Source organism: Triturus cristatus, chromosome 4_2, assembly GCF_964204655.1.
Source record: "Triturus cristatus chromosome 4_2, aTriCri1.1, whole genome shotgun sequence".
NCBI lineage: Eukaryota > Metazoa > Chordata > Amphibia > Caudata > Salamandridae > Triturus > Triturus cristatus.
This window is the reverse complement of record NC_140586.1, coordinates 359,945,882-359,969,723: the sequence shown is the minus strand read 5'-3', so window position 1 is coordinate 359,969,723 and position 23,842 is coordinate 359,945,882. Positions and strand designations below refer to the sequence as shown.

The following is a 23,842-nucleotide window of genomic DNA, read 5'->3' as shown; positions in this document are numbered from 1 at the left end:
TGGAACGGGGTTAATCGGACAGATATTGGTCTTAGACAATGCAGTAAAAAAGGTGTTTACATATTTTTTTAGCAGCAGTCTAGGATCAAGATACTGTAATGTAGTTTTGTAACTTTTTTTTCTTAATACAGGACTGTAGATTTGAATTGAGAAAATTCTATAAGATGGATGAGCTAGTTAGTGTCTTTTTATATTGCACATATTAAATTCACAAACACTTTCAGAATATTTGTGACTAAAGTGTTGTAGGCTCCAGTATATGCAGCAGGGAATTATTCTAATACTTATGACTTCAATAACCATCTCATGATGCCGATCCAGTGCTACTAGTAACCATTTTTTCTGCATCATAGGATCTTCGTTCAAGTCTTAAAAGCTTAAATAACTTGCCGCTGCATTTTGGGACACCAAAACATCTTTTTGCATTGTTTTCTTCCATGGAAACAGCATCATAGAATGTCTTTGTCCAGGAGTTCATATTTAGTCTATGAAATGGAAACCTAAGTGAGGCCTAATTGTTTTCTGAATGTTCACAATACCGCTTCAGATTATCCTTGTAGAACTGCATTGCAGCATTCAAATGCAGAGCAGATACCTTTAAGAAGTGAACATGATGTCAAAAAATGCATCCTGATGGGCTTACATTGAAAACTGAGAAAATAAGGAGCCTGTCCCTTTAAGAGTCTGAGAGGTTCCCCTTCCTTGAGGGCATTGTACTGGCAGTTTCCTCCCAAAGCCAGTTTTTCCAGCTCATGTGCAAAGGATCTTAGAACACCTATGAGGTCTCAAACCTCTAAATAGCTTGTTTTCCTGCCCTGGAAATATTATTACCTGATTTAGTAGAATACGTTTACTATCTGCTGTTGAGTTTACCATATATTCTTTGATTATTACATCATTTTGCAGTCTGAATCCCATCTCACTTCTATAAGTGACAATCATGTGGGAGAAAGAAAGAGGCCACTATTGCCCACAAGTTACGTGTTTTTTGTCTTACTGCCTCGCATCCTATAACGAACTGTGACGTCTGTAGGAAGCTGTCCAGTACTTACTTTGTTAAAGAATAAGTGCAAAGGCCAAGATTTTGCTGAGAAGCCTTGTTAACCTACAATCTCAAACTTCCTGCATCTTTATCTCACTCTTTTTTATTTTATATTTTTTTTATTTGAAACAAAGACCGCAGCAGAGACAATTGCATAGACCATGCAGATACGTTCGTTCCTACCATTTCCACACTCCCTCAATGCACCTCTAGCACACACGAGTCCAGGGTACCTAAATTTACATGCCACCAGCCTCCCCCTCCAACAAACCCTTATATGTCTCCGAGTCAGGAGTCTCCGTGTCACTCCCGCTATTCTGGTCGCCTATCACCCTGTGCGACTGTTTCGGTACTCACCCCACATTTGCCCGCTGTCTCTCCCCCCCTCAGCTCTATCGTCGGTGAGACCCATATATCCCCCCTATACTTATTCCATTTTCCCTACTTGTGGTCCCATTTACGTGTCCATGTCTTTAGCCCAATCCCTCAGTAGTGGTATGCTGTCAATTCCCCACCTTTGGGCGATATTCCGCTTAGCCAGACACCACCCCAATGTGACCCATTCTTGCTCAATTTGCTACCCAGATATTGAGAAGGCACATCGTGGGTGTCGGATGTATAGCTTTGCCACATGTCCTAACCATTTGTCTAGGTGACATTAGTCCAATAACTCTGTATGTGGGGACATTCCCATAAAATATGTAGGAATGTTCCCGTCTGAGCGCATTGTCTGGCAGAGTGAGTCGGGTCGCCTATTAAGTTTATGTAATAGAGTAGCATCAAAGTACACTCGGTGTAGGATTTTTAGCTGCACCAGGCGAAGACTCATTGGGATAGCCACCTCCCTGGGTGATGATAATGCCTCCTGCCAATCCTCGTCGGCCAAGTCCCCTAGGTCCCCTTCCCAGGCCCTCCTAAGTTTTGACATCGGGTCCACCCGATTGTTGGTTAGTTTACGGTATGTGAGTGATATGGCCTTTCGGTTCATTGTGTCTAACAGGAGCCTCTCCTCAAAGGGTGAAGAGTCCGGAATGTGCGCATTTTTAGTTCGGGCCGATTCTATGGCATGGCTTATCTGCAGGTAGCGAAACCCCTCCGAGGAAGCCAATTGGTATCTGGCCTGAAGCTCCTGGAATGTTACCATTTTGCCTTTTTCCCATAGGTCGCTTACTTTGGAGATTCCGATCATCTCTCACTTATCGAATCCCACCGATGTACTCAGTCTCCCCAGAATATCTGGTTCCCATAGAGGGGTAGCCTTCGTTAAGCGACCCCCTCCAACCCATCCGCTTCTGCACTCCATGCCACACCTCCACCGCGCGCGCCATCGGGCCAGTAAGTCCCAATTTCTTATGATTGGTGTAAAGAGCTCTATTATAGCCACCTTTCCCCATCAACCAATGATCTGTGCGGAAGCTCGGATCATCATGCCTCCCAAACACCTAGCTGTTAATGGCCGCCAGTTGCGTGGCCTGGTAATAAAGACGCAGGTCTGGCAATCCAATGCCCCCATCATACCATCCCATTGTTAACTTTGTCATAGCTATGCGGGCGGTTTATTGTCCCACAGCAAATCTCTCAATACCATCTCAATCTGTGAAAAATAGGAGTTTGGGATCGGATTGGGTGTATTTTGTAACGCATAGAGAGAGCGCGGCAGGGCCAGCATTTTGTATAAGGACGCCCGGCCCAGCAATGTTAGTGGAAGAGATTTCCAGTGTACTACATCCGTACGAAACCGCCTTAATACCCCCTGGAGATTCTTCTCGGCAAACAGCGTGGTATTGGTGGTGATAAATATCCCCAAGTAAAGAAAACCTTGGGATGCCACCAGGATGTCGTAGCCTCGGGGACTTTGTGGAGGGTCTCCCCACAGGGAATACATCTGGGATTTAATCCAGTTGACTTGATACCCAGAGTGCGCCCCAAAAATATGAAATATATGGAGTACCCGCCGCAATGAACGGGCCGGAGAGGCAAGATATAGCAAAATATCGTCTGCATATAACGATATCCGGTCCTCGTGGTCTTCCGTCATGCCTCTAATCTCTGGGTCCCCTCTTATCCACACCGCCAAGGGCTCGAGAACCAGAGCGAACAGCAGAGGCGACAGTGGGCAGCCCTGTCTCGTGCCTCGGCTGAGAGGGAAGGTGGTAGAGCGATAGTTATTTACCACAACATGGGCCCTGGGCTGTGAATAGAGCAACCGGACCCATCCCTTGAATTTAGGGCCAAAGCCCATTCGGTCTAAGACTGCAAACGGGTACTCCCATGCCACGGTGTCAAACGCCATTTGTGCGTTGAGTGCCAGTAGCACCACCTCTTCCTCCAAGGTCTGCACTCGGCCTATGACTCCGTTGACCCTACGCAAGTTACGCGCTGTATTACGTTCCGGCATGAATCCAGATTGATCCGGGTGGATCAATTCTGGTAGGTTGGGGAGCAGTCGATTCGCCAATAACTTGGCCAATATCTTTGCCTCAATTGCGATCAGAGAGATAGGTCTTTATGACTGATACTCGTCCGCAGGCTTGCCGGGCTTATGAATTACGACTATCGCCGCCTCACGTATGTCGTCTGGCAGAAGGGCGCGCACGCTGCTTTCGTTGTACAGGTTGAGAAGGTGAGGTGCTAGCATGGAGGCCATTGGCTTAAGTAACTCGATCGGGAGACCGTTGGGGCCCGCCGCTTTTCCGGATCGAAAATCTTGTATGGCCTTATGTACTTCCTCAGCGGTCAGGTCCGCCTCTAGCGCCAAGCCATCCTGCTCAGATAGCCCCCTCACCTCAATATTTGCTAAAAGATCTTCCGCCCACGCCGCCTGAGAGGCGGTTGGGGCCTCGTAAATTGTTTTATAGTGCTGAGCGAATGTTTCAGCGATCTCTCGCGGGTCAGTAATCGGGGTATCATCTGCCCCCTTGATTGCGCGCACCCATCGTGCTGCCTGCTCTCTGTGCTCCAACCATGCCAATAACTTTCCTGTACGTTCCCCCTGTTCATAAATACGATGTCGGCTGGCCAGTATTCTCCCACCTGTCTCCTCCAGCAGCAGCTGTTTATAATCATGTTGTTTTATATTTAGTGAGTGTTGAGTATCCGCATTCGGATCTCGGGAGTTCACCCCTTCAAGTCGAAGAATGTCAGTTTCCAACTTCAGTACTCTTCTACGGCGTTCTGCCCTGTATCCAGCAATCACTGACAATGCTCTGCCCTTAATGACCGCCCCAAATGCCCCCCAAAGTGTTATCGCTGATGTGACCGAATCCGTGTTTTCTGCAAAATAGTGTTTCGTGTCCGTCCTCAACGTGTCTTTAATGTGAGGGACCTTTAGTGCCCAGGGTGGAATCCTTATTGGGCCTGGCTGCGGTGGACGTCGCATACCCAGGGCTGCAAATACAGGGGAATGGTCTGAAATCCCACGTGCCAGACATCGGGAGTCTGAAATCTCGTGGATATGCTGTGCATGTATAAACAGGTAATCTATTCTCGATTGACTCCCGTGGACCCCCGACTGAAACGTGAAATGTGTGTCTCTGAAATGCTCCCAACGCTAGACATCCACCAATCCCAGGGCTTCCACAAAGTCACGCAGAGGGGACCCTCGTGCTGAGTCCGGTCTAGGGGGGGATCTATCCACTAGTCCGTCTATCGTCCAATTAAAGTCGCCCCCCATCACTAATGTGCCCATAGGAAGACTTAGAAGCAAAGTGGCCACATCTGACAGCGTCCCCCGTTGAAGGCCAGGAGGTGCGTAGACTGAGACCACATTAAGTACCATCCCTTCCCAGGTACCTGTGCAAGCTACGTACCGCCCCAGCTGGTCTGTCCAGGTTTTATGGAGCACGTATGGACAGTTCTTCCGCAGGAGTATCCCCACCCCGCTAGATCCAGAAGTGAAGCCAGAGTGTGCTAACATTCGGTAACCCTTTCGATCCAGGGCCCTACATGAATTTCCCTGCAGATGGGTTTCTTGCAGGAGCACCACATCAAGACCCTGGCGATGAACATATTGCGACACCACTCCCCGCTTAATCTTGTCTCCTAACCCGTTGACATTCCATGTGACTAGCCTAAGCCCTTTCCTCGATGTCATGGGGTTCTGGTCGTAACTGGTCGGCTTGCGTCAGGGGCCCTCGATAGCCGGACCCCCTCCGTGGAGAGAGTTGCTTACCCACTGGACGCTCCATGGTAGCATTGAAGCACCAAATCCTGTCTGCTGTCGCCTGAACATAACGCCCCATCAATCCGTGCCGATCTGCACAAATACAAAATATTGCCAACATGCAACTCCCCGCGCTACCCTCCCTCCCAACTGAACTCCCCTGAAACTTTTGCCTTAAGAACAAACCCCCCTCCCTGCTTCCCTGCATTGCGGACCCAGAACTGCCCGCCACCCCAAACATGCAGAGTGCCCGTCGCCCACCCATTAACCGTTCTTGGGTAACCCCACTCCCTATTCGGTCATGCGTCTACCCATAGTGTCTCGCCCCACTCCGCCCGATCCCCGCCCTGACCTCTTGTACCATCGTTTTGGGTCCAGCACCCTCCCTTCATTGGACCCCCATAGCCTTCACTGGTATACTTGTTTGATCCTATTGCTCCCCTCCCGGACCTAGTCCAGTCCCGAGCTGCTCAGACCCCCCCCAGGTGACCACTTTCCTCAGTGGCATATCGTTAAGCATAATGTTAGCGGTGGAACAGCTCCGAAGCGGTACTGACACTTAAGTCCCTGCAGTGTCAGTGCCAGACCAGCCCCTACCTCACCCCATGAATCCAGGTCCCCTGATCTTGGTGCTGCTTTATTCCATTGTTGTACTCCCCAGAGTCCCACGGTCAGGCAGCAAAACCAGAATGTCTCACCCGGCGCCTGGCTAGCGCCCTCCTGTCGGCTCCTGCAAATCCGTGCCAGAGTGTTCTCGCGAACGCCTATGCTGGCGCCAGTCCACATAGTCATCCGCTCCCGAGGATGTCTTATGATTCTTTTTTTCCACCTTGCGCCATCCCTCCAGCCATTCCCAGGCCTCCTCCAGCCGGGTAAAGAACCAGGATTTTCCGTTTGATTCCACACGCAGCTTGGCTGGGAACATCATAGCATATTATATTTCCTGCTCTCGTAGTGCCCGCTTTACTTCCAGGAAGTCACGGTGCTGCCTCTGCACCGTCAGTGTAAAGTCCGGAAAAAACATGATTCGACTGTTCTCAATGGTGAGTGGTGGGGCCGCACGCTCCGTCTGCAATATCACATCGCAGTTCCGGAAATTGAACACCCTCGCCAGCAGTGGTCTTGGGGGGCGCCCCAGGCTTCGGACGGCCTCCGGGCACCTGATGAGCTCTCTCTCGATTTGTGAAACTTTTGGAGAGGCCCCTTGGTTGTAGCTGTTTAAGGATCAAGTCCTCAATGAACAGGTCCGCCGCCTGCCCTTCCGCTCGCTCCGGTACCCCAATGATGCGGACGTTATTCCTGCGCATACGCCCTTCGTAGTCATACAGCTGCAGGGCCATTGCCTCGTGGGAGGAGCTGAGCACCTTGACCTGCTCCTGAAGCCGGGCTGTATCTGCGATTAGATCCTTAGTTGTACTCTCAACCGTCCCCATTCTCTCCGTCAACTTCATGTTCTCGCGGATCACTGTCCCCTCCGTGGCTACTGTGTCAATTCTCCCCTCCAGGGAGGTCCTTACCGCCATGATTGCCTCCAGCAGCTCCCTATTCGAGGGCTCCGTGGCCCCATCCGGTGTCTCGGCTACTGTTTTGTCCTCCGTCTGATGCTTCTGCCATATGAATTTATCCAGTTTCGACTGGGTCGCCGTCCGGTTCGCCCTACCGGTCGCCATCTTTTCCGGTCCTCCGACTCCCCCCTCCGATAGACTGGGCACCCCCGCTAATCCCCGCCGCCAGCAGTGAGAGCCCCCACTCGGCCTGTGTGTTTTCGCAGGGGGTGCCTTACCTGGGGCGAGATCTGGCAGGTGCTAGCAGCCGGCCCTCGGGTTCAGCTTTCTACGCGGATGCTTCCTTCTCCCTTTATCTCACTCTTGCAGGTTCTTTTTCTTCCTGCTTTCTCCTTATGTCACTGTTTTTTAGTTTTTCTTTTCCTCCTTTTTTCCCACCTTTTATGCTTCTGTCTCTTACTCAGGATAAAAGCCTGTCCCAAAAAATTTGTGCCTGTGGGCCCCACCTGCAGCCACCTGCTCAAATTGAGCACTGAAGATGTAAAAATAAAAACTCGTCTGGCAGGGGCCTGTTGGGGCTGTGCTGACATCAAACTCTGGCCTAGCCCTTGGTGTGCAAGTATTGCTTCTTGAGGAGGGACCATTTCTGCGGCTTCTCCTCCTCCCCCCACTGGGCTGCTCTGGGGCCAAAACCTGCCTTAGCCACTTACATTTTGACAGGCTTCTGCCTTGACCTCCGTGACTTGCACAGGACACAGGCTACTTGAAGAGGTACTGACTGCCACACCGGCCTGCTGTTAGTGCAGTGTGCCCCCTTTATGGACTGATGCATTATACCACATCTTAAGCCAGCTAAGTAAAGCTTTATTACTTCCATCTGGCAAAGGCTGAGACAGCCGATATGGATGCTAGGGAGGGCAGTACCTCTGCGGCGGATGGGGGCTCAGCCTTCTTGCCCATCTCCCAGGAGTATGTGGAACAATTTCTCAAGGACATCTGCTAAGAAATAGACTCCCTTAATGCAGACTTCATATCCTGCCTCCAAGACCTATGCCGTAATATCTCCCAAATTAGGGACGCAAGTGGATGATTTGGAACGAGCAGCTGATTCCTGAGCAGAATACCAAGAAATGTTATGGCGTTGAGTGGCGAGGTAAAAAGAACAGGTAGAACTGCATTCCAAGCAGCAAGACCTAGAAAATTGAAGTCTCCACAACAACATCCACATTCGGAGAGTCACCCGGGGTGCAGAGGGTGAAGCCATCTTGACCTTCACAGCAGAAGCCCTTCAAACAATCCAGGGTGAAGCCGGGGCCTCCCGGCTAATCCTTGATATGCCCCATCGGGTGTTCCTGATCCCAGGCTTATAGACTCAGTGCCGAACATCCTCACAAGGGTCCACTTCTTCACACAAAAGGAGGTCATCCTTTGAGTATCAAGGGGGAAGCTGACCTGGTCTTTGGTGGCCACGCCGTACAGCTCTTCCAGGAACTCTCACCGGTCATGCTGCGCAAGAGGCACAATTTCAAGCTAATCACTGAAAAGCTGAGGGCGTTGGACATCTGTTATCAATTGGGCTACCCATTCGCTCTTAAGTTGCAATGGAAAGGGAAGCAACGTTTGCTACATTCTCTGGCAAAAGCAAACAAAAATGATTATCATTCCTGATTACCTGGCCAGCAGAGAATCAACTCCACCCCAGATGACGACTGTGGACAGATTGCGTTTGGCCTGGCTGACAGTTCCTAAGCACTGTTACAAAAGCAGAAAAAGGAGTTCGCCCTTCAGGAGGCCAAGAAAGACCTCTTAACACCTCTCCAGAACATGAAGAAGGAATCCTCACCGATTATGTCTACATGTGGCTGACATCTACACTTGCCCACCATTGTCTTTTCATATCGAGGGGACACTCGATCTTGTTTTTCTGCATGCTGTCCCTGGGCACTGGGTCCCGGCAGAGGCCATGGAGAGATTGTATTTGTTCTCTTCCTGTTTTGTTCCAGTGATGTGTTCCCTGGGGAGGTGGCCTCTGTCTGCTGCATGATAGGGGACGCTTGGTAACATATGAGGGGCACTGTGGCATCATATACCTAACTATCTTGCTGACCAGGCACACCTTTGGACCCTTCACAGTCTCTTTTTTCCCCCCTCTTTCATTTATCTTATGGGGCATTAGGTATACCGAATAGGTCGCGCTGACTGTGCCATACTGCTTACTTGCTCTGATGTGCCCACTGGCTTAGCTACTATGTCTACCCACAACCACTATGGGCATGGCATAATACACTAAACTCCTCTCACTCAATTTACGAGCCCTGAACTCGCCCAACAAGCGCAAACAAGGCCCTGATGTTATCTTCCTCCAGTAAACACACTTCCTGAGGAGATATTGTCACTGTATGGTGCACCCAAAATACCTCCTACGTCCATCGTTTCTGGGCCCATGCCTCTACCAAGACCTTGGGAGTAGCTATCCCATGCAAAGCTGGTTTCTGCTCCTAGATGTTAAAGGTCACTAAGGACAAGTCAGGCGCTTTCTGAAATTGCACATCCTAAGGGGCACTCACACTCTAACCATGCTTAACATATATGCCCCCAATCAGGCACTGGATTCCTACTTACTGGGTATACCTAAGGAACAGCTTGCTGATGTACAGGGAGACATCATTATGAATGGTGACCTTAATCTTGTATGGGACCGGGACTTAGACCACAACGCAGCCTCATACCAAGGCCCTTGCGCAATGTGTGCCCAACTTAAACGAGAACTCGCGGAACTGAGATTAGTGTTCGCTTGGCGTTATAGACACCCTGACGCAAGGGATTACTCTTTCTACTCCTATGTCCATACCTCCTACTCCCATATTGATTAGATCTTCCTTGTGCATTCTTTGCTCTGCGACATTGAATTGGTTAGTATGTTTGATATCGCCATCTCTAATCGTGCACATGTGGAACTGGCCTGGGCCAATAGTCTGTCCTCTCCTGCCCCCTTCCCCCCCCCCCCCCCCCCTCCCCCCCAACGCTGGCGCTTTCCCCTGCAGCTACTTCAAGACCCAGTGGACGTGAAAGAGATCCAAAATGCAATTATAGAATATTTTGAGGTAGATATCCTCCCAGATAAACCTCCTTACCCCCCCCCCCCCCCCCCATATATTGTGGGATGGGTTCACCACATCCATCAGAGGTGTAATTTCAACTGTCTCACTTGCCAGAGCGAGAGAATCCAGACTGGTAGAGGTAGCCCTCACAACAGAGATTAAAGCCCTTGAATGACTTGACCAGACTTTTCCCACCCAACAAAAGCCAGCTTGTGATCCTGCGGGGCCAATTACGAGCCCAAAGAACTAATAAAGTGGAGCACTCCCTCCTAGATCAAGAAATACTGCAGGGGGAGACTTGACAAAGTTGGATCTATGCTCGCTCACAAATTGCACCACCAATGCATTAAAAACCCACATCTCTAAAATACGGACAGGAGACAAGACCTGGGTGACTACTGAAGCGGCCATACAACAAGCTTTCCACAACTATTATCAAACACTTTACATGCAGGACGAGACCTCCTCAGGCACGATAGATGCTTATTTGAGCAAATGTGATTGGTATCCTTTTGACCCTCGTCATGCCGAACTCCTCCATGCCCCCAGCACACTAGCAGAGCTCCACCGGGCCGTCTGGGAACTGCTAGTCAAACATTCTGGTCCTGTTGGTCTTCCCGTCATCTTTTACGTAATGTTCCTCTCCAGCCTCCAGGATCGCATGCTGACACTATTTAATTCATTCAACCATTACTCTGGCCTCACTCCCACCCTGGCTGCTGCTGAAATTTCCCTTATACCCAAGCCAGACAAGGACCATATATTATGCTCATCATATCAGCCCATAGCTCTCTTGAACTCCGACGCCAAGATCTTCTTGAACATCTTGGCTAATAGGCTTGAATTGCACCTTCCCAGTCTTTGACCCAGACCAGGTTGGATTAATTCGCAATCATCAGGTTGTGGATAATATACGTCGGATTGCACACCTGGTCGAAAAGCCTATCTTCTTTCGCTAGACGTGGAAAAGGCATTTGACAGGGTAAGCTGGACCTTTCGTCACGTTGTTCTGGGCAAGATTGGACTAGGCTTTTGAATGATATCCAAAATTGTGGCTTCATATGTAGCTCCGACAGCCTCCATTCGTCTTAATGGACAGCCCACAAAGCCCATCACACTCTCCAGGGGCACTTGTCGGGGGTGCCCGCTATCATCCCTCTTTTCGCCCTGGTATTCGAACCCTTAGCAATCGCCATCCGCCATACTGCTGCCATCTGATTTTCCTTTTCGTGGGCAGTCCCACAAATCGGTCTCTTTTCGGACGACTTGCTACTTACACTCACTCAGCCTGCTACCTCTTTACCCGCAGTTGTCCATTGCCTTGCTGCCTTTGAACCGGTGTTGGGCTTTAAAGTAAACCTGACACATTCTTGTGCATTGAACATTACTTTACCCTGACAGGACCTGCCCACCTTACAGTCTATGGCCCTCTTCCAGTAAACACTGTGCTCAATAAGATACTTAGGCCATACCCTACATTGCGTTCCTGGACGCTAGCCAACTGGCCGGAATACCGGCAATCCATCTAAGAAGACCTTCGTCGCTGGAAGCCACTGCACATCTCATGGCTGCGTCGAATTAATGTTAAAAAATTACCGTCCTCCCCAGAATATTATACTTTTTCCAAACCCTACCCACAACCATTTCCTCTGATACCATGCGCCTACAACGGGATATACACACTTTCATCTGTGGAGGTAAATTTCCCAGGATCTCCAACTCTTTGCTAATGCTTCCTAGGGGTAGGGGTGGACTGGGCTGGCACGACAGATCGGATCCCTTCTAGGATCCCTCGCATCCACCATATACATAGCTCTGAATGCAAGACTGTTCATGAGATCCCTGCAACAGAGTCTCGAGGATCAGTAGTCGCAGAAGAATGAAAATTGAGAGGTATATCTGATCCTCACACCTCAAGCTGCAGAGCCACTAGCATATTGGTGGAATGTAACTTCGGAAAGGTGTATTCTTCCAAAAGAAAATTGTAATCTAGACCCTGACCCTCAAAGCATTTCTAACTTTTCTGGAATACAAAAAACACCACGATTCAAACCGACAGCACCACCGTGCATTATACCAACAAGCAGAGGGGAACAAAGTTGACATTTGTCTCTTCAAGTACAAGCCATGTGACTCTAGGCCTTGGCCTTGGGGTACACGCTAACTGCATTACACATCCCAGGAACTCTGAACCAAAAAGCAGATTTTCTCAGCAGACCTCCTGAGGAAAAAATGACAAATAGGTCCTGAATGGCAAATTCATACAAAACTTCTTCAGAGAATGGAGACTTCCAACAGACTTATTCACCGCAAAACATATAAAAATGCAGAAAATTCTTGTCCAGGGCACTAGAATGGACTTCAGTGGGCAATGCCTTCTTGAGCAAGTGGTTGACTTTGGTTGTCTACGCCTTTTCTCTGATCCTAGTGATACCAACTGTTATTGTGCAGCTACACAAATTGAAAATAAAAATAATTCTAATAGCACCAGATTGTCAGAGACAGTGGTGGTATCCTGACCTTCTAGAACTGTCAATCACCCAACTCAGAAGACTACATCATTGACCAGATATTCTGACCAGACTTTAGGACCATATCCAACACCTGAGAATTTCGCTGCCTGGCTCCTGAAGTTTACACACGCTCGGTTAGTTTGTTTGGGATGCTCGGTCGACCAACATGCCGGAGATACCAAGGAAGTACTAGTTGCTCCTGGTATAATTGTGTACATTTCAAGCCAACGATAGTGTCTGATAAGATTGCCATTTAGTGGCAACACTTTGGATTGAATCTTTACTTCTGATTTCAAGCTCTGAGCAATCTAAGAAGTACGAGTTGCTCCTTGTTCAAACATGCATATTTCAAGCTACTGTAAGAGGTAAATAGTATTGCCCTTTAGTGTGATAGATACCAGATTTACTATTTTCCACACCTTCCAGGCTCTAAGTTTTGGATTAATACTATTTGACGATTGAATGACTCGCCCATTATTCCATCTTTGTTTTTACTGAGATTTTACCAGACAGGCCATATACACGTTTGGTTTACAGTCCTGATGAAGACCCCACGGTGATGCTCTTCATTCACACTCCGACCGACCTAAGGGGTCGAAAAGTCGACGTTGATTATATAAGCGTTCACTGCCCAAATAAACAATGCTGTATATTAAATAGTAATCATATGTCTATTTAGGGCTATTATAAAAAGATGAGGACGCTGCTACAAGTATATTTGGTGTTATTTATGTATAATCTGTTTCTTTTTTGTCCCATTTACACATATGTAGCTGATTTGATTTTTTTTTGTTGTTGAAAATTAGTATTTTCACAGTTATGTAATGTCTAATGTATATTGTCCTGTCTGATATCACTTATAGCATGTCTTTAACACATACGGTGTATGAATTACAATATATCGCACACAAGGTTTTTCTATTGGAATTGTCTGTCATTTTTTAGTTGATGTCTGTTTATGGTCAGTCAGGTATCATTAATTGATTTTCCTACCTTTGAGAGGAATGAGTAAATATTTTTTTTTTTTTAAGAAATCTCTTTCTACATGGCAGAACCATTGTCTGTTTATTGGCTCCTGAAGTCAGGCAATATGAACACGTAAATCTCTCTCATGCCTACATGGAGATACTTAAGGAGGCAAAACGTTGCTCAACAAGATTGTGCTGTGCCCTAAAATGGAATAGATTCTGGTTTCACAGTAAAGGACAAAGTTATTACAAGCAGAAGTGATACTATACTCATTGCTGTATTTAGCCAAATTGGAATCAGGTCTCTTTTATAAAAGTCCACCTGGCTTATGGAAAATCGCCACAGCAAGTTTCTTTCTTTAAAATTCCACAAATTAAAGATTTTTTTTAATTGTTTTTTTTTTTAGAAGGTGTCAAGGTTTATTCACCAGTGAGATAGGTCATGTCCACCATGGAAGATTAACTTAGTACTTTCACAACTGATGAGCTCTTGGTCCAGGGAAGGCATGGCATGGCAGTTCGGGCTGGACTGTTCCATGAGGCACAGGGTCAGACTGCATATGGCCATGTCTGAACTGGGGTGGCAGGGTGGGCTAAAGAACGGTGATGGATCAAACCCAGATCTGTTGACTGTGTGTGAGTGTTTGATTGGTTCTGATGCTCCGTCAATCACCACCCCCTTTTGTACCACTATGTATTTCTTTGATACCAGATTTCAAAAGAGCCACTGCAAGGAAAACCTAAAGCCCACTCCACAAGAGGCAAAGTGGCTACTATAGCATGGATAAGAAATGCCCCTATTTTCAGCATTTGTAGACCCATGGCATGGAGGTCAGTACATATGTTATGTTATCTGGTGTTTTATTGAGCGCTCAGCTACTCAAGCAGCGTGTCCCGGCGCTGTGTACTGGTGGGGAACCCATCCTGGCTTTCCCTGTGAGATGGTTCCTTACTGGGCATCTCCAAGGTGAAGACCAAGCATCCCCGGCGCTGATGGGGCCGTTAGTGGAGATTAAGCAAGCTATTGCCCAGAGTTGCTGAGTGTGATCTATGATTAGAGTAGGCACCGAGGCGAGAATTATCGAGTCCGCTGACCTTGGCCCAAAGACCCTGCCGCGTCGGGAATCGAACCCTGGTCCCTGACCGACCTCTGCTTCCGGGTCTGCCGCCTCTAACCAGTGAGCCACACCACTCCACATACATTTATTAGGCACTGTTGTCTACATTCGGATACCCAAGCAGATGCCAAGGTAGGGCTGGAAATGCCAAGGAATAATTTTGCATACATTTTCTTTAGGCTTCTCAGACCCCTGCATAACAAAAATATATGTGTATATTTTACTGCACAGGGACCACGACATTTAGCTACTTAGTCCTACCTTGAATAGAGTAGAAATCTATCATTGAAGAACTTATGATGCAGACAAAAAGGTTATGTACCTGTTGTACTGGTTCTGTATAGTAGGAATCATTGAAGTCATAAACGACCCGTCCGTCTCCCCAGATTCCACACCGCAACAACCCGCTGCCACCAGAGTCTCCAAACGTGACATTTCTTCATACTAAAGATGCCACATGTGCCCCAGGTCACCTCTGTTTTCTCCATTTACCACAGAGGTTAAGAGCTCGACATTCCTGTGGGTTATTCATTTAACTACTGGAATTTGTTCATTATCAACCTCTCTGGTGCAATTTTTGATTTGCCAAACAATTGCAATCCAAAAGTTTAGTCCAATTGAGGTGAAGCAGGGCTACTTTTCTCAGAAACATTAGTTGCTAAATTAATTGCTATGGCAAGGATCGTGCCCCCTGGTGACGTGGGGCCATCTGGTAAACACACTGAAAGTTGCTCCTGCTCGAAGTTCTGCTCCAGGTAGCATTGTGGAAGGGCTCCTGTGGCGTTTCCTACTCAAAGCTATCTGCATAGTGTCTCTCTGGTTTATTCACACCTTCACTCCATGCTTATTCTCTTTTGTTAAATGGTCCTTCCCTGGGTCAGCTCTGTTGGCCTCACCCTTTGCGTCATCATTGTGGAAAATGGTTGGCCAAGCACAGCTTGACACCGACTGGTCAACACCATCTGCCGAAGATGTCTTGGTTGTTTGAGGACAGGACTTTTCAAGTCTGTGATCTGGGGAAGGCTAGCACTTCCAACTAGCTAGGTACGGAACCAGTCGTACAGCTCCACCTAATGGTGGAGGCAACTATTGCAAGTGGCTTGTAAATGTGGCTATCTTGGGTGTTTGAGGTCTGCTCCCGAGGTAAAATAGCGTTTTACCTCACTCAGGTTTTTACCACTCCACTCCAAAGCCATCTCGTTGGAGTTGCTGGTGTCTGTGTCATTACCTGCAGCAGTGTCACTCATGCAGGCTTTGCTTTCTGTCACCTCAACAAGATTGATTACGTCTCGGGGCTTCTGAAACTGGGATCTGTATTCAGCAACTCTTCGGGTGTGGGCTGCCCTAGACTTTTGCAGTCCCAAAGTACAATTTAACGAGCCAGTGTCCTTATTCTAAGAAAATTCCACTACACACCACATTCATCCAATCCACACCACAGAATTCCACATCCTGCCACAAAATTCAACACCAAACCACATAATTCAACACCACACCACACAATTCCACTCCACTACATGCCATTCCATAACACACAATACCACTCCACATAATTACACTCCATGAGACATTATACCACTCCACATAATTCAAGTACACGCAATACCATATAATTACTATCTAGATATTTCCACTGCACACCATGCCACATATTCCACTTCACATAACTTCACTCAGCACCACACAATTCGACACCACACAATTCCACAATAAACACTTCCAATCGAACCCACCTAATTCCACTCTACACAACATACATCCATTCTACTCCATAATACATGGCTAAAAGACATTGTCATTGATAACGCCAAAAGCTCTCGGATTGCAGAGACCTATTGGCTTTGCCAATGCTTGCTTCCTTCATGTTAACTGCCTAAAGGGGGTTTCTCTGCATTTGAATGCTGCAGTGCAGTTTTATAAGAGCAATCTAGAGTGTTAATTGGAACAATCAAGAAACAAATTAGTACTTTGTTAGGTTGTCAGTTCGTAGAATAAGTGTAAGCTTTTGTACAAAGACAGTCTATGATGCTGTTTTCATGAACGAAAACTACTTAAAAAGGTGGTCTAGGGTCCGTGCACACAGAGGGGAATTTTTCAAGTGTTTGACCTCAATGAAGATTGCTATAATGCAGAACAAGGACTACATGTGGGAAACCTTTTCTTTACTACAATACGGACCAGAAAAGACACCTGAAGATATTTGGTCCGCATCTTGGTCTACTGGTGGAGTTAATAGGATTTTGTGTCAAAGAGCTAACCTAGTTTTGAGCTGTTTTGTTGAAGGTACTATGAATGGTAGATCAAATCGTTTTATGTCGAAAGTACTGATTATGGCCCTCTGCCCTGAACCAGGCTTAAGCATGAGGTATCCTTGTTCTCTTTGTAGTTATGTGGGAAATCTGGGTGAGGCCCTGAGGACTCCAAATATGTGGGCAGAGTAACAATCCTGCTCTGTGGTTCGCTGTTTGGTCCATTGTGGCAGGTCATGGGACCCCAGTGGTTCAGGAATTGCTAGGGTTCGCTAGATGTCTGCTCTCCCGCTGGTTGGCTTTTATGAAGGCATGGTGACCGGAAGGTGTTCCTGAGCCATAATTGGCTGCTGAGAGTACTGATGAGACAGCCCGTGCACCGCATCTCCTTCACGTAGTAAGGTGAGAGAGAACTGTAAATGGAGAATCACCTAAACCGAAACCTTTTTCTCTTTCACATATTCATATTTTTAGTAGACGTATGATGTTGAACCTATCTCGCAGATTATTCTTCGGCAGTAGCGTAAGCAGTCTCACTGCGTCAGTATTTTGTGGTGACATGAAAAACCAGAAAACACATTGACAGGCTATTTGTAATGACAACTGAATTTTACGGCCAGTTTGTCAGGATGGGTACTTGCAAGCTCGCAGGCAGTCTGATTTTTACATGAAAGCTTTCCACTGCACCACTGCATGGGGGCTGAAGTATTAGATGCTTTGTTAATAGGTTTTTGTATTGTGTTGTGTTCGACTTATTTAGCCTCTTGGCATTGTATACAGACTTCGTTCTGCAATTGTGATTCAAGAGGTGGATGTTTCCTTTTGGGAAATAATTATTGGGCTTTGTGGTTTGAAGGGTGTGGTTTGTTTCAGTTGAGGTTTCATATAAGGCATAGGTTTTGCGACCTCCCAGTGTAAGCCTTTTCCTTATGATTATAGAGTTATAGTGACTCATCTCTTTGTAGTAGTTCACAGTAGTGATTTTGGAATCTTGCAGCCTTCCACCTAAACTTTGTCAGTGGATGTTTGCCTGGCACAAGTTCCATTCAGACGAACCTCTTGTGGGTAACGGATATAGGGTTTTTATAGTGGTTATGTGAATCTGGAACTGTGGTAGTGCTACTGGCTGCTCACATCCGAGAGGGAAGTGGCGAGCAGTGGGTTAGCGTCTAACTTGTTGACTGTGACCTCAGTTCCTTATGCTAGGTCAATAGGCACTTCTGTCCTGTTCCTTAGTTCCCATCCCTTGTTCCAGTTCCCGTGTTTTCCTGTCCCCAGTTTATCTTTTCTGGAATGCCCAAATCCCATGCACGGAATTCATGTATCCCGGCTAAGATGTTTGGTATGTTACAGATATCCTAACTTTGTTTGAAAGAGAAGTCCTTCAGTTGATTGGCCATTTATTAGACTATTGTTTTTCATTACTTACCAAGTGCTACAGTTGGGCAGACTAAAGATTAGTAGAAGGCTGCAGCAGTTGACTATGTTGCATGTGTTTAAGAGCTTAGTGGTGCACTGTATTAGCCATTTAAAGGGGCAAGCATTAAGATATTGATTGGTTCATGTTAAATGCTTTTTATTGTAGCGTTTTTATTATGGATATTCAAGAGACTGGAAAGGTGTTGTGTGTGGTGTGGTGTGGTGTTCTGGTTAGTTACGTTATAGTGAAGTTCAAAAAATGGTGGTATTGGCTCGGTAGTGAGTATGTGAATAAGGATAGCTGGAGTTGTGGACTGTGCTTAGTTTAAAAAAAAAAAAAAAGATTTTTTTTTTTTAAACCTAAATGCCAAGGCTCTTGTGAGTAGATCACTGCACCTTGCACCGCCCATGTCAATGCTTCCAGTGCCATAGCAACTCAACTACTAACCATCTCACTCCTTCAAGTGTGACAATTCAGACTAATCCTGGCCCACAATGCAATAGGAATGGGTTGGGCAGCATGTGTTAATTATTTTCAATGTATATTGAATTAATAATCATCTGCTCTTAGCTGATCTTTAAATTAGTCAGACAGGACCACCATGTGGCAGACAGTCATAAGTGCCAGTGTTGACCATAAAGTGCAGGTGCGAGCACCGGAATCCACTGGCTCAAATTAAGCACTGGCTGTGGAGTATGCTGGAGATGTGTGGCGGTTGGTGAGAATGTATGTAGAGCACTAATATTGGAAATTGTTTTGCATATTGCAAGACTTCATATAGTCTGGTAATGTAGTGGGAAGGGATGATGAGGTTGTATGAACCATATCATCCAGGGGTGATATGGATGGTTGTATCTGCACAATATGTGATGAATGGAGCAGTTGGGTTGGTAGTTAGTGTGAGGTTTGTTTAAGTCTGGATGTGCTTGGTGTGTGGGGATGATGGTTAGTGGAGGTGGATGCTGTGGTATGCAGTAAGTTTGTACTGTATATAATTTTGTGCATTTTGTTGCTGAAGTATTTAGGTGTTTTGTGTGAATCTGGAGGGTGATTTCTTTTGGTAGGTAGCTAGTGGGAGAAATGATGAGAATTGTTGGCTTTTATACATTGTGTGGATAAGGGCCATGATTAGTTGTGTGTTGGTTATGCATGGAGAAATATGGGTTTTGCGGTTAGTATTTTGGTAGAGGAAGTCTTGGCTTTTTGGATGCAGAGGGCTTGTGTGAATGTGCTGGATTTGTCTAATAATGATGAGGTGAGTGGATTTGAGGTGTATGATGTGTAAGCAGAAAGTTTGTATAACATGGAATGTTGTCAGCTGCATTAGGATATCTTTTGGTATATTGTGTTAATGTGGAGGTGGCTGGGTACTGAATAACGTGTCTAGATTGCAACATTTTGGTCGATGAGGTGATGGATTATATTTGGAAGGGTGAAAGTATAGAGAAGGGGCTATATGATTAGCTTGGAAGAAGTAGTGATGGAAGATGGTAGTGTAAGGGTGAGTGTGGGGAGATTGTGAGAGGAAGGGGTGAGCCAAGCAGAGGCAGGGGAACTGAAGACAGGGTGGTGAAGGTGTTCTGCATTAAGGGAGGGTCAAGGAATGCAGGGATAGAAGGAAGTGGTGTGAAGGAAAAGTTGAAGTCAGGGAATGAGGCGGGTGGTGGGACAAGGGAGGAGTAGAATAAATGGGGACAAAGGATGGTGTCAGATGGACATAGCAGAGGAGATAAAGAGGAGAACAAGGAATTCAAAAGGATGGATTGTGGAGAAATTGATAAAGAAACAAAAAACTAGGGGTGGGTGAAAAAGAATGATGGAAATCAAGGAGGTGAGGTGGAAAGAGCAGATGGAATTGTGAAGGTTGAAAGAAGGGAGAAGAAACAGAAGGGGAATAGGAAAAAAACAGGGAGGGCAGATAGCCAGGTAAGGAGAGAGAGCAAAAGGGTGCATGGCAGCCTTGTACCTGAAATATGAGCTGAACAGCTGTGAAAGTAGTTGGACTTTGGTTTAAGAGTGTGTCATTGAGGGATCTGAAAATTGATTGGAAGATAACGCTCATTAATGATTGAGGATCAGCTTAGATGTCAGTATGACCATGTGCACCGTACTACTTATTCTGTGGCCTCTTTGTTGTCATGAGAAAGTGATGCTAGGTGGGTGACTTCAGTGTCATATTTTGAAATGAAGTTGATAAATGATGTGATGCAGAAAATGTATGTTGGTGAAGACCTTTGCAGATCACACAGACTGCCAAATCTGCTACTGTTACTATTTGGGGATGGAGAATAATATTGAGATCTAGCAGAAAGAAGATTTGTTGTCTGAATGTTCTGTTACCCATTCCTCCTCCACAACGCTGTACTATAAGCTAATGGCCAGTGCTGTTATTTGCTGCCAGAGATCTTCTGTTGTCCGTATTGCTTGAGTTCCTTGAAGCATTTCTGCTTTTGTTTACTCTGATGGCTTCTGCGTGTCTTTCTGATGTAGGCTTCAATCCAGCGGAGACAAAGATAAGAACTCCAGATGGTAAAGTTTGGCCTGAAGCAGAGTTTCACAACATTAGCCGAGAGCTGTACCGAGAACTGGCATTGAAGGGTGAGTACTGTCATTCGTTAGTCAACACTCAAATTGTGAACATTGGCTAAAAATCACAATTTTAATATTGATCAAACCAGGCACAATTTACAAAAAGTGAGTCAAATGTGTATCATAAAGTGTATCTCTCTAAATAACTTCTCCATCATGGAATTTCTATTAATATACATAAATGTAGAGTATAGCTACTTATGTGCGGATTCCCAAAGCATGTTTCTTATAAACACTTCTAACTGCCACCACCATGTATATTCACCCAGGCGCCAGACTAGACCTGTAAACTTTAAAGCAGATTCCTCTTGCGTTGACAGGTGGCGTTGTGTGGCTGGTCCATCCATTCTGGATGTGACATCGGGGACACTATAAGACGGCCACCTCTGCGCACTTTCTGATCTCCATCTGCGACATCCGATGTAGAACCATTGAAATCATGGTTCCCTTTTCCACTGCTTTTCCTTTTCCTTTTTTGTTCCAGAGTAACCAACGAAATGCTAAGCTGTTCACCTTGCCAGTATTCTCTGGTTCAATTGATGTAAAAACTACAAGCCCTCTTAGGATCAAGTTTGCTGAGCCATTTCTCCTCCTTCGAGGGGTGAGGTTAAGCATAAAAGGCCAGTAAAGTAACGGATTGTCCTGTGTGAATGTTAGTAACCACCTTCGACAGAAAAGCTGCCTTTGTTTAAAGGACTAATTTGTTTGGAAAGACTGAAGCAGAAGTGATGCAGTAAGGAACACATTTTAGATGGTTAATAGGTGTGAGGGACAACTATGAAGGGTTTGAATGGAGTGCACATTAGATAAGTGAGAACCAAATGTAGGTCCCGCTGTGGCATCACAAAAGGTGATCGTGGGAACATGTGGGTCAGCCCTTTCAAAAAAAGCATCACATAAAAGCCCAAAAGAAAAACATTCCAGCGGCCCTTCTCTCGCTAGACACGGGGAAGGCCTTTGATCGGGTTGACTGGCCCTTTCTCCTTCAAACAATGAGACGATTTGGCTTCCATGAAACATTTATCGGTATGGTGCAGGCCAATTACCACTCTCCCAGGTCAAGGGTTCTTGTAAATGGGGTGGCGTCCGACGCCTTAGCAATCTTGCGGGGGACAAGGTAAGGATGCCCTCTGTCCCCCATGCTATTTGCCCTTAGTATTGAACCCCTAGAGGAAAAGATTAGGGTGAACAAGGATATAAAGGGGATAAAATCTGGCACTAACTACCATAAGATCTCCTTCTTTGTGGACGACATCCTTCTTCCTATCACTGACCCGCTGATCTCGCTCCCGGCCATTTAGGAGGCGCGGGATCGATTTTAAACTGGTATCTGGCTTTAAGGTGAATCTATCAAAGTCATTCTTGCTCATTCTAACTCTGCTGGGGGAACTGGTTGACAGAATCAAGGAAACTTCCCCGTTTAGATGTACGCACCGAGAGATTACATACCTAGGGGTTAAGCTAATGCCAAACGTTGCTGGCCTCTATAAGGACAACTACCCGCTGCTAGTGCGACAGATCAGGGCAGACCTAACTAGATGGAAAGCAGCCTACACCTCTTGGCTGGGGAGAGTAAATGCAATAAAAATTAATGTCCTCACGAGGCTGCTTTCTCTTTCATGGGCTCCCGATACCAGTAGCTAGGGAACTGTTAATAGACCTCAAAAAGATGGTCACTAAATTTATATGGCAGGGGCAAAGAGCACGCCTATCATATCGAACGCTCACTCGAACGCGCGCTGAGGGTGGAGTGTCCCTCCCTGACTTCTGGGGCTATTTCAGAGCAGTCCAACTTCGGGTACTGACGGAATGGTCCCTCAGAGAATCCGAAAAACATTGGATCCATATGGACAAACAACTGGCAGGACCATTTGGGATCTCTTATGGTTGAAGAAGCAACACAGGTGCCCTGAACGCTTACCTTAGCACCCCCACGGCCACTACTTGGGAACTATTTACGAACACATTATCCCTGACGGCCTTTCCCTCGCCATATACCCCCGTACACTTCAACCCAGAGTTCCCTCTGGCACTGCATGATTGACTATTTAAGCACTGGAGACTTGGGGGTTGTCTTATGATTTCCCACCTATACAAAAACGGGGCACTTCTGTCGTTTGCGGATTGTGCCAAAGCTTTCCAATTATAATCTACAGAGGGCTTCCACTGTGCACAGCTAAAACACTGGTTCCAGCAACCCCAGGTGTGGCTGGTCGGTACCAGGAACCTGCTTCCCATAGAGAAATTTGCACAATCAGGGGCCTCTACTAGGGGGACTATCTCTTTCCTATACGTCCTCATTAGGGCGCTGAGCCCACAACAAACTCCGAGGCATAGGGTTTTCTGGGACACTAATCTTTCAAGGGCTGTAGAAGAGAAACAATGGAGCCGCCTATATAAAGACATTGCCAAACACAACCGCTCTATGCATCTACGAGAAGCCCACTACAAGATAATGTACGACTGGTACTTCCATCCCCAGAAATTACAGAACATATTCCCTAACACGACGGATAGATGCTGGAGGGGGTTTGGGCTCCTGGGCAACTTTCGGAATATCTGGTGGGATTGCCCATCCATTCAACCGTTCTGGAAAGAAATCCTCTCTCAAATAAAACTGATACTGGGGTACCCCATCCCGGAAACCTTGGAACACACCCTTCTGGGGCTCCGGGACCCGCTACTGCAAAGGTAAACATATGGAGACCGCTCCATCATGTGGGTATGTCTCGTCGCTGCTAAAATGGCCATCGCAGCGGCATGGAAAAAAACCAGAAGCCCCATCCATTACACAGTGGCAGGCTAAATTGGGGGAGCATTGGCTCTTTTGCGGCTGACAGACATAACGGAGGACTCCAGAAAGGGGTTTGAGTATATTTGGACTCTGCTAGTGGAATATCTGTCGGTAGGCCTACCCCTATTCGCATGTAGCCCTAGGCTGCGGGCACTTCATCTGTTTCACATTTAATTGAGCCGGGGAGCGCTCTGAACGAGCAAGAGAAAAGTGAAGCCTACCCACACCTTGGAGCCCACTTGGAACAATCTCACACTTTTCTTTTCTTTCAACTTTTTCTTTTTTTCTCTTTTGGTCTTTGTGGTTCAACATTGGTTCTCTTTTTCAGTTGCCCAGTTCAGGGCTGAAAGTTGGGTTGGGTTACACTAGTACAGCCGAGTT

The 23,842-nt window shown here is 46.6% G+C and overlaps 1 protein-coding gene across 1 annotated transcript in view; it reads left to right on the top strand.

The window, feature by feature from the left end:
* Positions 1 to 23,842, top strand: part of CEP350 (centrosomal protein 350) — a 1,602,561-nt gene that overhangs the window by 72,967 nt on the left and 1,505,752 nt on the right. The window contains exon 7 of the mRNA XM_085601771.1: positions 20,569 to 20,676. Within this exon, the coding sequence (XP_085457897.1) occupies positions 20,569 to 20,676 (108 nt within the window). The remainder of the gene's footprint in view (positions 1 to 20,568; positions 20,677 to 23,842) is intronic.